The sequence below is a fragment of the Megalobrama amblycephala genome, linkage group LG3 (assembly GCF_018812025.1).
Source record: "Megalobrama amblycephala isolate DHTTF-2021 linkage group LG3, ASM1881202v1, whole genome shotgun sequence".
NCBI lineage: Eukaryota > Metazoa > Chordata > Actinopteri > Cypriniformes > Xenocyprididae > Megalobrama > Megalobrama amblycephala.
Window position 1 is genome coordinate 22,004,120 of NC_063046.1, and position 15,164 is coordinate 22,019,283.

Below are 15,164 nucleotides of genomic sequence, written 5' to 3' on the forward strand. Positions count from 1 at the left end.
AAGGATCCCTTGATGTGATGCAGTATTGTTTTGGTTCTGTGAAATAGTTTTCATTTTTATCATTTTCCAAAAAAAAAAAAAAATAATAAATCGACTTGATTACTTACAGTTTAAAGTGTTTCACTTAAGTTTCAAATCCTTTCTAAACTTCCAAATGTACAAATGGCATTCTTAGGATTTAATTGCACTATTTTGGAGCGGTTAACACATTTATTCGATTTTGACATTTATAAGCGTTTCATTCTGTTCTGTGTGGCTTCTAAAAACTGACCTTTGAAGCTTATTGGAACTGTTCACACTCAAATATCCATAGCAGAGCATGCATTACTCAGTAAATGGAGATGGATAATCTTTACAAATAATGTGTGACACTTTGGCTCTGTAGCACTTTCAATATTGTTATACTTCTTTAAGTGATTCAACATAGCAGCCAATTTCTGAGTTTGAGGTGGGACTAGCAGTTGTTCTAACCAATGTCAGATTAGCAACGTGTTTGGAGAAAGTTATTGAAAAGGATCATTGGTTGCTGCTAGTTGTGCAGAAATTAAACACTTCACCCTCAGTAAACTTCCTTTCTGTTTCAATGCTTGACTGTGTGAGTTTTATATGAACATACAGTTGGTCCACTTGTGCGCCGCTGGAGGGGTCACTAGATGTTGCTGCAGTGTTAGCATCTGTTCGCTTAAACCGCTGGACAGTGCGCTCTAGAGTCTTACGCTCTGTAAAACCCCCAATGGTAGATTGTTTTAGGATCATTACCCCTCTCACTCACCCTGATAAAGCCTGTATGAGAGCATTCATCTCTCCATGCTCCTCTGAGCCACATGTCAAACCCCCGGAGACTGAAATCTCCAAAGCTCTGTTTACACAGGGGCTCAATCCACTCCTAAACTCAACTGGCCTCACAGAGCACCGCAGTGTAAAAGAAGGCCATGATCACTTCTAATTAAGCATCAGGGTGGAGTCCAAGCTGTTTGACATCCCCCGTTTGAACGGCCATTTTGTTCTGCGCCAGTAGGGAGCGAATGAATTGTTATCAGTGTAATCTTTGTGGGTTGAGCATATAAACAATGTCTCTTCAGTATAGTAAGTGTATAGTGCTGCTCGGTCTGCGTTAAAGGACTGGCAGTGCTGTGTTCATATAGGGATCTGATTTGGCTGTATAGGTTTTCACTGCCTTGGCATGTGAGACCTCTATGCTTAACATCTTTGTTCTCAATCCAGTGGTGCCGTAGGATACGATCTACTTGTGCGACGTTCCTTGAAAAGGTTGCTAAGCTATCTTCTCTTTATACGAGAGAGAGCTAGAGAGTGTTTGCCCCCCTGTCTAACTGAGGCTAAAGGGCTGCAGAGGAGAGCTGTGATATTTGAAGTAATTCACAAGTGCATGTGTTCGCACATTAGTGGGATGCAGTCGGACAGCCACAAGGTTGAGAGCTAATTACAGCATTTAAAGCCTATCAGTTCCATGTGATTGCTGCTTGTGCTGGGTAAACGGCTTTTATTTGGTATGCTGTGGAAGTTTCCCCTCACAGCGAGGGCTCTGTGGCAGCAAATTATTTTCATCTTAATTGCATGTAGGTGGAGACATGAAATAATGGGGCATATTTGTGTTCAATCTGCTGTGTTTTCATTACATTGTGGAGGAAAACATTGTTAGCGGGAGTTAATTAACAAATATGAGTAATTGCTCTATGCTCATATTTATCACTAGTGTGTTCGCAACAGGCAGGCCTGAAGCGCTAACGACAAAGTGCTACATAAATCAAAGTGCTTTTCTTTGCCAAAGCAGAGCCCTTGGGAGGTACCTTAGAGCTTAATTAGAATCTAGAAGGATTTTGTTTTAAGTGTGAGGTGAGCAAGCACTTGAATAACAATGATAAATTAGGCCCCAGAGCATTGCCTGTATGTTTTGGACCACGCGTGCAATGTTATATCCTATTTCTATACAATTCATAAAGTGTGATGGCAGAGGCGCTGCGCCAGACGTTCTGCCAGCCCTGTCGATTTGATGAGAGAGATTAATGCAGGTATTGCTGTTACTGGCAGAAAAGTTTACTGAAATGATGCCAGAGTGTTCACTCCAGAATTACCCAGATGGGATTACGTGGACTATTCAGATTTTACGAGGCCGTTTAGAATATTTTTCTTGTCACAGAGTAATACGAAGGGATGCTTAATGTTGTGCTTCACTGTCAGTCATAATTCAGCGATTTGGCAGACTAAAATATTTGTCATCCAGCATATTTGTGGTCAGCCAATAAAGTGTTCATTTTTGATTCCTGATGGGAAATTACTGTGTGACCTTATAAGTTTTCTGTTTCATCAGTTATTTTTCAGTTTTCAGTTGTTTATTCTTTTTTTTTTTTTTTTTTTTTTTTTTTTTTGTTTGTTTAGAAAACTTCATGGTTGGATTATTTTTTAATAAACTTGTTCATAAAAATCATCATTCATATTTGAAAAAAAGCATGATAATATGTAGGCAACGTTCTCAAAATCAAATAATTTACTTTTATATTGTTACTGTACTGAAGCAAATTATTAATTTATCTTCTGGGAAATATTTACTTTCTATTAAAGGTGCCCTCGAATGAAAAATTGAATTTATCTTGGCATAGTTAAATAACAAGAGTTCAGTACATGGAAATGACATACAGTGAGTCTCAAACTCCATTGTTTCCTCCTTCTTATATAAATCTCATTTATTTAAAAGACCTCAGAAGAACAGGCGAAACTCAACATAACACCGACTGTTACGTAACAGTCGGGGTATACGCCCCCAATATTTGCATATGCCAGCCCATGTTCCCAACATTATGAAAGGCATTAGACAAGGGCAGCCAGTATCTGCACAGGTGAATCAACTGACTAGGTAAGCAAGCAAGAACAATAGTGAAAAATGGCAGCTGGAGCAATAATAACTGACATGATCCATGATATCATGATATTTTTAGTGATATTTGTAAATTGTCTTTCTAAATGTTTCGTTAGCATGTCGCTAATGTACTGTTAAATGTGGTTAAAGTTACCATCGTTTCTTACTGTATTCACGGAGACAAGAGCCGTCGCTATTTTCATTATTAAACACTTGCAGTCTGTATAATGCATAAACACAACTTCATTCTTTATAAATCTCTCCAACAGTGTAGCATTAGCCGTTAGCCACGGAGCACAGCCTCAAATTCATTCAAAATCAAATGTAAACAATATAACGGTATACAATACTCACATAATCCGCCGCATGCATGACGAACACTTTGTAAAGATCCATTTGAGGGTTATATTAGCTGTGTAAACTTTGTTTATGCACTGTTCAAGGCAAGTGCGAGCTCCGTGGGCGTGGAGCACGAGAATTAAAGGGCCAGTAGCCCTGAATCGGCTCATTTATAATGATGCCCCAAAATAGGCAGTTAAAAAAATGAATTAAAAAAAATCTATGGGGTATTTTGAGCTGAAACTTCACAGACACATTCAGGGGACACCTTAGACTTATATTACATCTTTTTTTAAAAAAAGTTCTAGGGCACCTTTAATGTATTTTTTTTTCTACCCAGTATTAATGTTAGATTTATAAACCAAGTTATTATTATTTAAAATAAATAAATAAATAAATAAAATTTATTTTTTATAATGCTTTTCACAATAAATGTCATTCCAGAGCAGTTTACAATGAACTTTGACTAAAAAATACATACATTTTCTGCAGACCCCCGAGAATCTTCCAGTTTGAAAACCCTTGAACTAACCAGTCAGGTCACCAACATTTTAGAGCACTCACGGGAAGACGACTTTCATCATTTAGCCACTGAAAGGAGCAGAGTGCTCTCATGCACACATACAGAAAGCATGTTGTTTATGTGAAGGACTGTGTATTGCCACATAGTGCCAATTGAAGGCTTCTGTTGCACTACCACAGAAGGTGCACTAAATGTTGTCTGCAGATTTAAAAAAAAAAATAGTATGCTCAGTGAAAAGACTTGTCTGACAGACACTTGTGTGATTCTTGATTACAGTCATACTGATACTCTGTGGACATGCATATGGACTGCCTGCCTGTCTTGGCACCAGATTTAGCCATCTGGCCTCAATTATGCTTTAAACATGCTTTGTTGTACATGACAAGTCCACACTGACAGCGAGTCTGCCAGTGTTTAAACGTCATGCCTCTGGCTACGATTATACTCAATCAGTCATTCTGATTTTAATTGGAATGGTTGAGGATGAGTGGGAGACGTGAATGAAAATAAAACTGTCTTCATCTCTGCTGTGGTCAATTTGGAGGTTTTAAGAGTAGCTGTGCAGTAGAAGAAGAAAAGATGCTCAAGCTGATTGAAATTGAAATCTACTTTACAAAGAAGAGTGTTCTGCATTATCCTTTGAAATGAAACCATTTTTACATGTTTATCTTTGCTAAGTCCATCTGAATTGGTTTATTTTAGATCAGGGGTCGGCAACCTAATGGCACGTGAAGGGATCATCACAGAAGTGTGCACCTCTGGTCGCGCAAATGGTTTGTCGGAGCTGCACGTGCATGTTATAATCTCACAGTTTAATAGTATTTATAGCTCCTAAATTAATAAAATGGGCTGTGCGACTATGAGGAATGATTACCTCGAAATGTACGTCTGTATGCAAGTTCGAGGGAATACCATGTTCTGTTCATGAAACTCTAGATGGCACAGGCTGATGGTTCCTTAACGCAACCTGCTGTCAGTTACATTGTTAACTACACAGCACAAGCTGATTGGTTTCTGTTGCATCAGTAGCCAATAGTTGGTCAGTGTTTACTGTAGCGGTCTGCAGCACTTTTTTGAAGTTCCTTTGAAATCCTTCTCGTTTCCCAGCTCTACCTGTATAGTTCTACTGTGAGTAATTTCATATATGCTATTTGTAAAGCAGCAGTATGTCTTACATGCTCACAGAAGTGTGTCTGTGTATGTATTGGTAGTAGCAAGTCTCTGTACTTGCTCTGCAGCAGCAGCAATAATCAACAGCAGCAGCAGCAGCTTAGCGGATCTATTCCGCCAAGACCAAATACACTGACATTGTCATATCCATTACCAAGCTAAACTCTTCCGAGAGTTGTCATGATAGACCTTTATTTAAATTAATATATACAACACTTTAGCTGTTGTCATGTGCCAGTGATTATCCCTTCGTGTGCCAATGTTGCCTTGTTTTAGATCAGTGTTTATGGATATCAGCCAGAAAATGAGCCTTGATCTCTTTTGTGCAAATGAATGACAATTTATTTTCATCATGTTTTTTTTTTTTTAATCAATTACATCTCCTATTATCTCTTCAGCACCCTAGAAACAGTGGCAGCAGTCTATCTCTCTTTTCTCACCATCCTCAGATATGTTCCATGCCAGAACTTTCCTCTATCTCTTTGCTCTTATAGGCTCGGATTAGCCACTTGCCATTGTCTTCAACAGACCTGCTGTTGCTGTAAATTGGCTGGCTGTGCTGTTGTGAGGTTACCGCTTTCAAAATATCCACGCTAACAGTGTTAGGAGTACACAAGATGTCCCCGAAGACCTCGTCAGATCCAGAGAAATGGGTCAAACACTGACCTAATGAAGACAGATGGAGGTGGACAGTGTCTACATGTGCTGTGGATGATGGTCGGCCTGTGGAATGTTTCGTGTGCTTTGGCCAATCTGTTATTTTAGTCCAGCATTTGTCCCATTTGGCCTGTTACAGAGGTCAAAACTCAAATATAGGACCACTTATTGACCCCCTTTTCAGACTTTTCACCATAAAATGGGGTAAAATTGCACAATGTCCTTGCGCTGAAAGACTGAACATTTCTCTGGACCCCAGTATATAATGGACACAGACAAAGCAAGATGGCTAAATTATTTACATTTTGATTTTATTATATTGTGCACTTAAAAGTTTCATTGGGGTCAGTTTTTTTTGCCTTGTACAGTACATTGTGTGATTGACGTGTACATTGATTTCTCCAGTTTACTTTCTTGTTCGTTGATGTTGCAGTATTTAATCGCTAGTCTCTATTTAGTCTCTTCTGTTCTTTAAAAAAACTTCTTTGTTGCTGAAGATACAGTAAGTTCCTTCTCCATCCACACCACATGAAACCCTTTTAATGATGGCACAATTTCAGTAATTCCCAGTTTTATTTCAGTTGGTCTTTGATCTCAGTGCAGTCGCCCTGTCTTCAAGAGTGGAATAATTTTAGGGCATATATGTGCAAATCCTTAGTGCTCTTTTGTTCCTGGGCTCACCATAATGACCAGAAGTGAATAGAGAAGATTAGGTATTGTAATTCGTTTTTTCATACTTTTTCTTTTATTTAGTATGCTATGAAGCCTGGAACACGGTTTGTCTTTCATATGTGAGCAGGACCTCACTTTCCATATAGCTGTGTGTGAACACACAATAGGTGTAAGCAGTCTGTGTGGCACTAAACCTATAAACTGTTTTCATTATTCAGACTAATTCATATCAACCATGCAGTTAATCTTCCACAACCTGTTGATTGCTTTGTTTCTCGACACATTTCTGGAGGGCGGCCATAACTGTGTTTTCAGAAGGACTCCTGTCAGTGGCGCCAGGCTACACAGCCACAAATTGGAATGTGGCACTGGCCCGGGAATACAGCCAAGATTTAAATTAGACAATAACCTCTGGCCTCTCATGCAGGCTCCTCTCTGCAGCTGTAGGCTGATCCATTTGTTTAATATGGTGGAGTATTCGCTAGAATAATAAGCTGATGTATGAGCCGGCTCTTAACAGTTTGTGTTTCACAGACTTACAGACACTGAACAACTGGCAGGCAGTGCACCCACTGCAGATGTACTCAAACAGCAATAAAAGAAATGTACTGTATGTAACACTTGAAGAAATTAGTCATGGAAATGATGAATACAATAGAAAATTCTGCTTTGGAAATTTCACAGAGAGTTGTTTGGTAATATGAAAATCCATTTAACATTTTTATAGGGTACACTTTTTATTGCGTTATTTTTTTATTATTATACAGGGCTTGTTGGTACATTGCAAAACCTGAAAAGAAATTAGGTGCAAGTCAGCATACATATATAAACTGTGTTCATTTCCATATGGTGGGGGCGTTATATATGTGTGTGTATAACTGGATGTTCTGTTCTATTGTGGGAATCTCTGAAGCCATATCCAGGGTGTTAGCTTTACTGTGGCACAGAGCCAGTGCTGTACCCAGTGAGATCAAAGATGAAGCTTCAGCTAGTCAGTGCTTTCTTTAAAGGTTTTCTGTAAAGATTGAAATGGAAAAACTGACCTATGACTCCAGCACAGGAAGTTACAGGGGCTGTCATTAATCTGAGTTATTTAGACGAGACAAAACAGGGCCGTTTTGCATTATCATTGCTTTTAAATGAATAATACTGTAACATCATTATTATTACTGTGAATGTGATGATGCTGAAACTATTATTAGTTAAAGTAATAGTTGTAGTAGCAGTATGATAGAAGTGGCGATGGTGGTGATAATTTATTATTATTATTATTATTATTATTGTTACTTCTTTAATTGAGCATTTTGTAACACATGCTGACATTAATATACTCAACCCACATTTTTTCTGTCAAATTTATTCCTTTTAATTTGCATTCAATAATCCCTCTTTATACATTACAGTGATAAAATGCCTGTCGTGGTGAAAGCTCGGTGGATGGAAACTCAAGGACTTATAAATGGATCCATTTCATATCTCTCATCTGGTGGGGAAAATCTCAAGTAGCTCTCAGATTTCATTGTTGCCACTTGTAGCTCTTTTGGCAATGGTGCACTAGTCCGGATCTTCTCTCTATCTGTCTTTCTGATATGTTTGTAAAAGGCCAACATCCATAGCAATAAATATCATGTAATGCAAATGTTTTATTTAAAAATGGCCCTTTATACACCCAGATGTACTTGTTTTTTAAAGAAACTGGGGTATAGCCAAATGCAATAACAGAATGAAAAAGCACAGAAGAGAGAAGTGAAAGAAAGCAAGCAAGGGAGAGAGAGCAAGAGCATGAAAGAGAGAGATGAGAGGAAGAGGTGACTGTCTAAAGAGAGTCTCTGTCAGTGTGATTGTATTCTCTCTGTGTGCAGTGCTTTCATGTAATGATTTTAGCTTTAAACTGACTTTGTGATCGATTTCTCCTGCGGATCAGAACGGCCCTGCTTTAGGCTCTTTGTGTGGGCCTGCTGGACAAAGATGTCAGTTTACACATTTCGCTTTCAAACTGTGTGTGCTTATGTCATTTTAGATTTGTGTGTATTGTTTATATTGCGTGTGTGTTTATATCTGTGTTATTCACGCCATCTTAGAGGCTAGTTTTACTGTCTCCCTTAAAACACCAAGGATACTTTCTTTCTTAAAGTGTTATTTTTTTTTTTTAATAAAGTAATCTTGCAAATGTGTGTCACTACAGTATGTTTGTTCAGCTCTCCGATTTGTAGATAATGACCTCAGTAATTCTTCAAACAGGCTGTTGGTCATGGTCACATTCTTCTCAAGTAGATTGTGTTTGGGTTGTGTCGGGTATTAGTTCTGTAATATTGTTTTTTCCCCCGGGGTGATTGAATTCACTCTGTTGTAATAATATCTTATTTCCCTCTGGAAACACTTGCATAAGAATATACAAACACTCAGGTTATGAAACTCGGCTCAGTCTGGACGCTGGTGTCCAAAACCAGTCATGAACTTCATGGAAGTGAAGCGTCACAGTTTTGTGCATATAACAACACTGCTATCATCTATTATAAAACATACTAACTAGTTGACTTGTTAGTTGCAAGTAAAGTATCACATTTTTGCATATAATAAAACATAAAGGTTAGACATTTTGAAAAAGTAAAAAAAAAGTTAAAGCATTAATGCTAAAGAAATAAACACTAAGGAAAAAAATAAAAGAGAATAAAATACTAAAATTTACATCACTAATCAGCTGGTTGGTTGTTAAATGGCTAAGTTGACTAGTCATCCATTGTGACTCGTGCCTAATATGGGTGTGTTTTGAGCTCGTTACTGTTCAATAACGAGGCAGAGGTAGCGTTTGCATTGCTCCTCTCATCTTGTTAATTACAGAGGCTCCATTGTCTGATCTGACCCATTTACAGCATTCTCTCTTTCATTCTTTCAGTTTGTCTCATCCTCCCATCTCAGCTAATCTCATTTGGCATCTGGCTCAATCCCACCCTGCCATGAACATGAGAGGGTCTGCTCTCTCACTGAAGAGAGCCAAGAGCGACAACAACACCCCGTGTCCGTTTTCATTCACGCTAACTTCTGTTTCCTAAAAACACTCCTTCATTATATTTCTGTTTATAGGTATCAGTTGTTAAATGTACAGCTGACAAGTGAAAGGTGATTTAAAGCAGCACTTGTCCTTCTCTTATATTCATTTGAGAATAATGTTTGCTCAATTAATATTCATGAGTTGTGGATCTGCATGTGTCAGTGATGCGAGGCAGAGAGGCAGGTAATGGGATTTAAAATAGGGTGAATGCTGATGGTGTGAATGAATAACTTAAAGCCTGGAGCAGTGCTAGTACACACACACACACACACACACACACACACACACACACACACACACACACACACACACACACACACACACACACACACACACACACTTTCTTTCCCCTTGCTGTTTGTATTATGTAGACCCACATTAGTGATGAAATGAGGCATGAACTTTTTTCCATCTTCTCAGAATCCACCTTGCGTTCTCCCTCACTGTCTCTCATTTGATAGATCTCTCTCTCCCTCCCTGCTTTTCTTCTTTTTTTAACTATCTCAAAAGATGATTTTTGCAATTTCATTGGTAAAGTCAATATGAACTGCCATTTTCAACCCATTTTCCATAATGTAACTTATTTTGAAGTGAAACTGGATATTAAATGATGAAAAAGTGTGTGGTGGAATCGATTGGATCATAAAAAGCAGACCGAATGCGAGTTAAAACAATGCATAAATTGATATTTGACTTTTCACTCTGGAAATAGGTTATTTAAGAGAACATTATTAAATTTGATTTAATGATTACAGATTAACTATTTTTTTCTTTGGAATAGCATTCACAATAATACCAGTCACATTCATTTAGAAAGTCTATTTTGATTTCCTGTTGACTCTAAATAAGCCTGCAGTTACATTGATTTGTTTCATTTTTTTTGTAATTATTCTCCACTTTTGGAGGGTGGGATTCTTATCTTTAATGAGATGTTTAGTCAAAGACCTCTGTATCTGTCTCTCTCCCCAGTGGTTTGTTTCAAAAACTCGTTTTCATCCATAGAGACACATGCTCAAAAGTAGAAAGCATTTGCTTTTCTCAAACTACTCCCAGGCAGCTTGCACCAGTTCACCATCATACCTAGGATTAAATGGCACCTAAACTGCACCACTGACCGCAGACTCTTACTGATATGATCAGAACACTTTATAACAAACAAAAAAAGAAACAAACACTGCATGAAAGAAATGTTCATTTTTCAGTGTTTCTATTTACGGAGATACATTATACAGCTGACGTTATGGTGCTATATTGTGTGAGGCAGTGTGTTGTTCCTTTTTAGTGTAGATGCACCAGGTGAGCGCTCCAAGAGGCCTCCTCAGCCCAAAACACCTGCTCTCAAAGTCCTGCAGCTGCCGCAAGGCCTGTGTGTGTTTGCGTTGTGCACGGGTACACGTGTATATGTGCTGGTTAGACTTTTAACATTTCAGCTAATTCTCCTCCCCCCCGCACACACTCTTTCTCTTGCTCACTCTCTCTCCAGGGCATAGACTAATTAATGGATACCATTCGCAGTTGATTAGCTACAGTTCCTTCGGTAATTACATTCGCATACTAACCACTCAGACAAAAAGATGAGGGGGGGAGAGAGAACAAAGCAAGGGAAAAATAAATTAATGCTCTTCTCATTTTTCTCTGATCTTAATTTGTTCCTGCAATTGTTTGCCCTCCACAATAAGATAAGAAAGCCCTTTTTCCCTCTTATTCTGACTCTTCTGCTTGTGTAACATCTGAAGGAATCACTTTGTTTTAAACAGACAAAAGCTTGCTGTTGGATGCACCATTGAATCAGGGCCTTGAGGCTGTTATGAAGACTTTTTCTGGCTGTTCTGGTTTGTTTGTGTGTGCGTGCGCATGGGTCCTCACATGAGCATGTGTGTGTGTGTGTATGTATGCATGATTTGTCTGGTTATAGAGGGCCCTCTGTGCTGGCCCTCCAGCTGCTAACCCATAATTCCTCATTTTGCTCTTCCATTGTTCCTACCTGTCAGTGTGTTTGTGTCTCAGAAGAAAAGATAGGACTCCTGCCATTTCAACAATTTGCCATCATGTTTGATTTAGAGGGGTACAGATAGAATAAAGGATCAGAATAAAGAAAAGAGCTCAATTTAGAAAGGAAGCTGTAGAATACTACATGGATATACTGTACAATAAACAACACCACCATCCCATTATATTTTCACATGTAAATAAAATTACCTAAATATGTATGTAGAGTCAGTTTTAACATTTATTATTTTTAAATTATCAGAACTTTGTGTGCGCAGTGCTATACAAGCTGTTTTGTGTCCACCTGCTGTAATAAAATGTGATCTTTCATCAGCCTGTGTGGGCATTTCAGATTAGTAAGATGACTCTGTGACTTTCCCCCACTTTTGTAATGCAAAGTTAGCCTCTGCATGACAGACAGCAAGCCACACCTAGCTGTCCCATTGATGTATTACAGTACAAGAAAATGCGAGGCACATTAGCAACTGGGTTACTTCCTGTGTCATTATTACTCGGGTGCATGAGGGGTGAACTAATCAATGAACTGTTTTGATACTGCTTTGCAAGATGGAAGAACTATTTCAGATATCATTAATGTACAGGCATGTTAGAATTCTCTATGGCTGTTTGATTTCAGAATATTTGGAATCAATTCTGAAATTCAAATTCAAGTAATTATTATCATCCCTTTAAATCTGCATTTTAAATTACTGTGTCCTGTTGTTGATTATATATGTGGCTGATTTTATATACATATTTGTGTGTGTGTGTGTGTGTGTGTGTGTGTGTGTGTGTGTGTGTGTGTGTGTATGTGTATATATATATATATATATATATATATATATATATATATATATATATATATATATATATATATATATATATATATATATATATATATATATATATATATATATATATATGTATATGGATCAAAGATTTACCAGACTGTCCCGAAAGGAATCAAGAATTGTTTCATTTTGGATTCAACTCACGGCACCACTATTTTGTGCATAAAGCCCACTTTTAGCTGGCCTTATACTACAGTAGTCAACATTGAAGTGGATCGAAAAAGTTCATTAAAGTTGTCCTAAGAACTAAGTTGTCCTAAGAAGAAGGTTTTGATCCACTTCAAATGTTGACTACTATATGTACTTACATTTAAATGAATCATATGATACAATGCACTTATTGTGTACATGCATGTTTTTACATAGTACTTATATTTTAAAAAATACCTGCATGTAATTACATCTGTAATTAATTTCTGTAACATTTATAATTACGCTGTTGACCGATCCCTTACACGTTAACCCACCCTTAAACCAACCCATACTACCAAACCTGCCCCTTACCTTACCTGTATTGCACCCCAATAGCAGCAAAAGTGTTTTGCAATACAATATGAACACAATAAGTACATTGTACTTATTTTTTCTGATGTAAGTACATAGTAGTTAAGGCCACCTAATATAAAGTGGCACCGCAAAATTCATTGTTATATTGTAACTGCAGAATAAGACTACAGTGAATTAGAAAGAGAGAAAGAGGTGCAAATGTAATGAATAACGTATTCTTGTTTCTTTTGCAGTTTGGGAATAACAACAACTACATGAACATGGCTGATGCCAATGGAGCTCTGTTAGCAGGAGGAGATGTGAGTATATGGTTGCGAATAACTTTTACATTTCCATGGATGGTAAACCATTGTGCCATGAGCAATATTATTCTGGAATCACTAAACAGTCATTTCCAATGTCTAACCATTTATTGTTTTAAAACAAAGTCAATTCATTTAGCATGCTTGCCTCTGTATGTTCAAATGAAGTGATTAATTTCAGTGGCAGGTGTACAGCTGCTGCATTTACATAAAACATGATTAGCTCCCTACATGCCTTCCTGAACTGCTTTGGGATTTTCCACACCCCAAACCCTTAAAGCTTAGAGCTTGTTACGCCAGCGGCTATGTGTTAATACACATACACTCCCGATGTTATAATCTGACTGAATGATTCCTCCAGTGGAGCCGGTATGTTTATGCATCAGTGTTTACCAGCGTTAACAGAGCGACCGGCTCAGTACTGACCAGAGGTTGAGGAGCACAGGGGGCACTGAGCGTTGAGATGGGATTAGGGTTGCTTTTGCGGGGGGATGTATACCACATGTTTTCACATCCTGCTGATATGCTCCAGGTGAAAGCTGCCATCAGGCTCGGGTGACGGCTGAAAGAGTATGCATGTAAACACCTGTCCCCATGATCATTTAAAGATATCATTGAGCTAGAAAAGGAAAGAAAAGTGGCACCTCTCACAAAAGTCACTCTTCCTCTCCATCATTTTTTTTATCCTCTGTCAGTAAGTCTGAAAATATAGGCTGCAAATCACAAGTTGTGTATATCAGGCTGGCCCTACTATCTGTGTATGACTGTGTACAGGCACTTTACAGTATGTGCTGTCACTCAGTTACACTCAATGTTGCCACTGCCTGATTTCCATCACATTTCCAATGCAAATCTCCTTCTCCTCACAATCTCAACGGCATCAATAGACTTATGCTGGCTAAGCAAAGATACTGTCTGTGCACATGAAGTGTGTTGTTTGCACATTTGTTGGTAATGATGTGTTTGCGTGGGCCCCTCTCTTCAGGTGGTGAAGCCACCGTTTTGTCACAGGCAGTTGTACCCACATTTGATAGCGTCGGTTGCAATCTCCATAAATTCTTCTGATAAAAGTGTTCTTTTGCCGAGGCCAAGCTCCATGTTGGCACCTGCAGTGGAAGTAGGGCTGTCGAGTGTTGACGGAAAATTTCCCCTAGTCTAATTTTTTCCCTAAGAAATAACATTTCCTCCTTCGCGCTGCAGCTGGTATTATAACACATGACACAATGAAATTAAAAGCATTAACATTTAAATTCCTCTTTCCCATACCTGAAATATGTGTAGGGGGTGGACGGGGGATATTGTTTCTTGTAACTCAAGCTGAAGAGAAATTAAAGGGACTTTACCCTAGTGAGTGCTGTAATTTCACAGTGTGATGGGTTTTCCATGAGCTTTAGCTCTTTCATTAATCTGCTTAATGTGTCATCTTTAGGCGAGAGAGAGAGAGAGACCGAGAGAGAGAAGCTAAATATCTCTGAGCCTGACACTCTATACTTTGTATACGGACCTGAATATACTGATTATAACATTAGTTTTAATGTAAAACCAGGTCTTTATATACACATCATCCTGTTACATTTTGAAAAAGACCTTTGACGATAGGATGTATATTATAAAAAATATTCTGTCACATTTAGGGTAAAAACAATGGCAGCTGTGGTTGCTAGAAATTGTGGTGGCAATGTTTCAGATATTGCAGGTTAGAATATTGATGCCTGTGTAAAGTATTTTACTACTTATAATTGTATATTATATTAAGTGATATAATGTTAATGTACCAATCGACTTGAACCTCCGAAATCTGCTTTTTACCTTAAAGTGCACTGTTAACCACCATGATAATACAGGTGCTACAGGTGCTACAATAGTTCATTGTCAGTGGCCAGTTCATAAAACAGTTTTGGCCAATACTCATGAAGAGACTGTACAAGGTCATACACACAAACACAAAACACCATCACACTGTAGCCTAAACCACTGTAAATGGTTCTTGTATGATTTACAAAAATATACTATTTCAGTTTTTCTACTTCAAAATTTCATGTTTAATTCAACTTGTTACTTGCTGTTTCTTTGGGATTTTTCTTGTAATTTTTTGTGGAAGTTATTGTGGAATTGTTTCTCAACAAACATTTTTTCAGTGCTGGGTAACACAAACACTTAAACTTAATAAACATTAACAAAATAACAGAAAATATATCACAACATACCCTGATGTACATTACTGATA

The 15,164-nt window shown here is 38.0% G+C and overlaps 1 protein-coding gene across 1 annotated transcript in view; it reads left to right on the plus strand.

Moving 5' to 3' along the window:
* tox3 (TOX high mobility group box family member 3) overlaps positions 1-15,164 on the plus strand; it is a 54,782-nt gene that overhangs the window by 18,353 nt on the left and 21,265 nt on the right. The window contains exon 2 of the mRNA XM_048184641.1: positions 12,869-12,934. Within this exon, the coding sequence (XP_048040598.1) occupies positions 12,869-12,934 (66 nt within the window). The remainder of the gene's footprint in view (positions 1-12,868; positions 12,935-15,164) is intronic.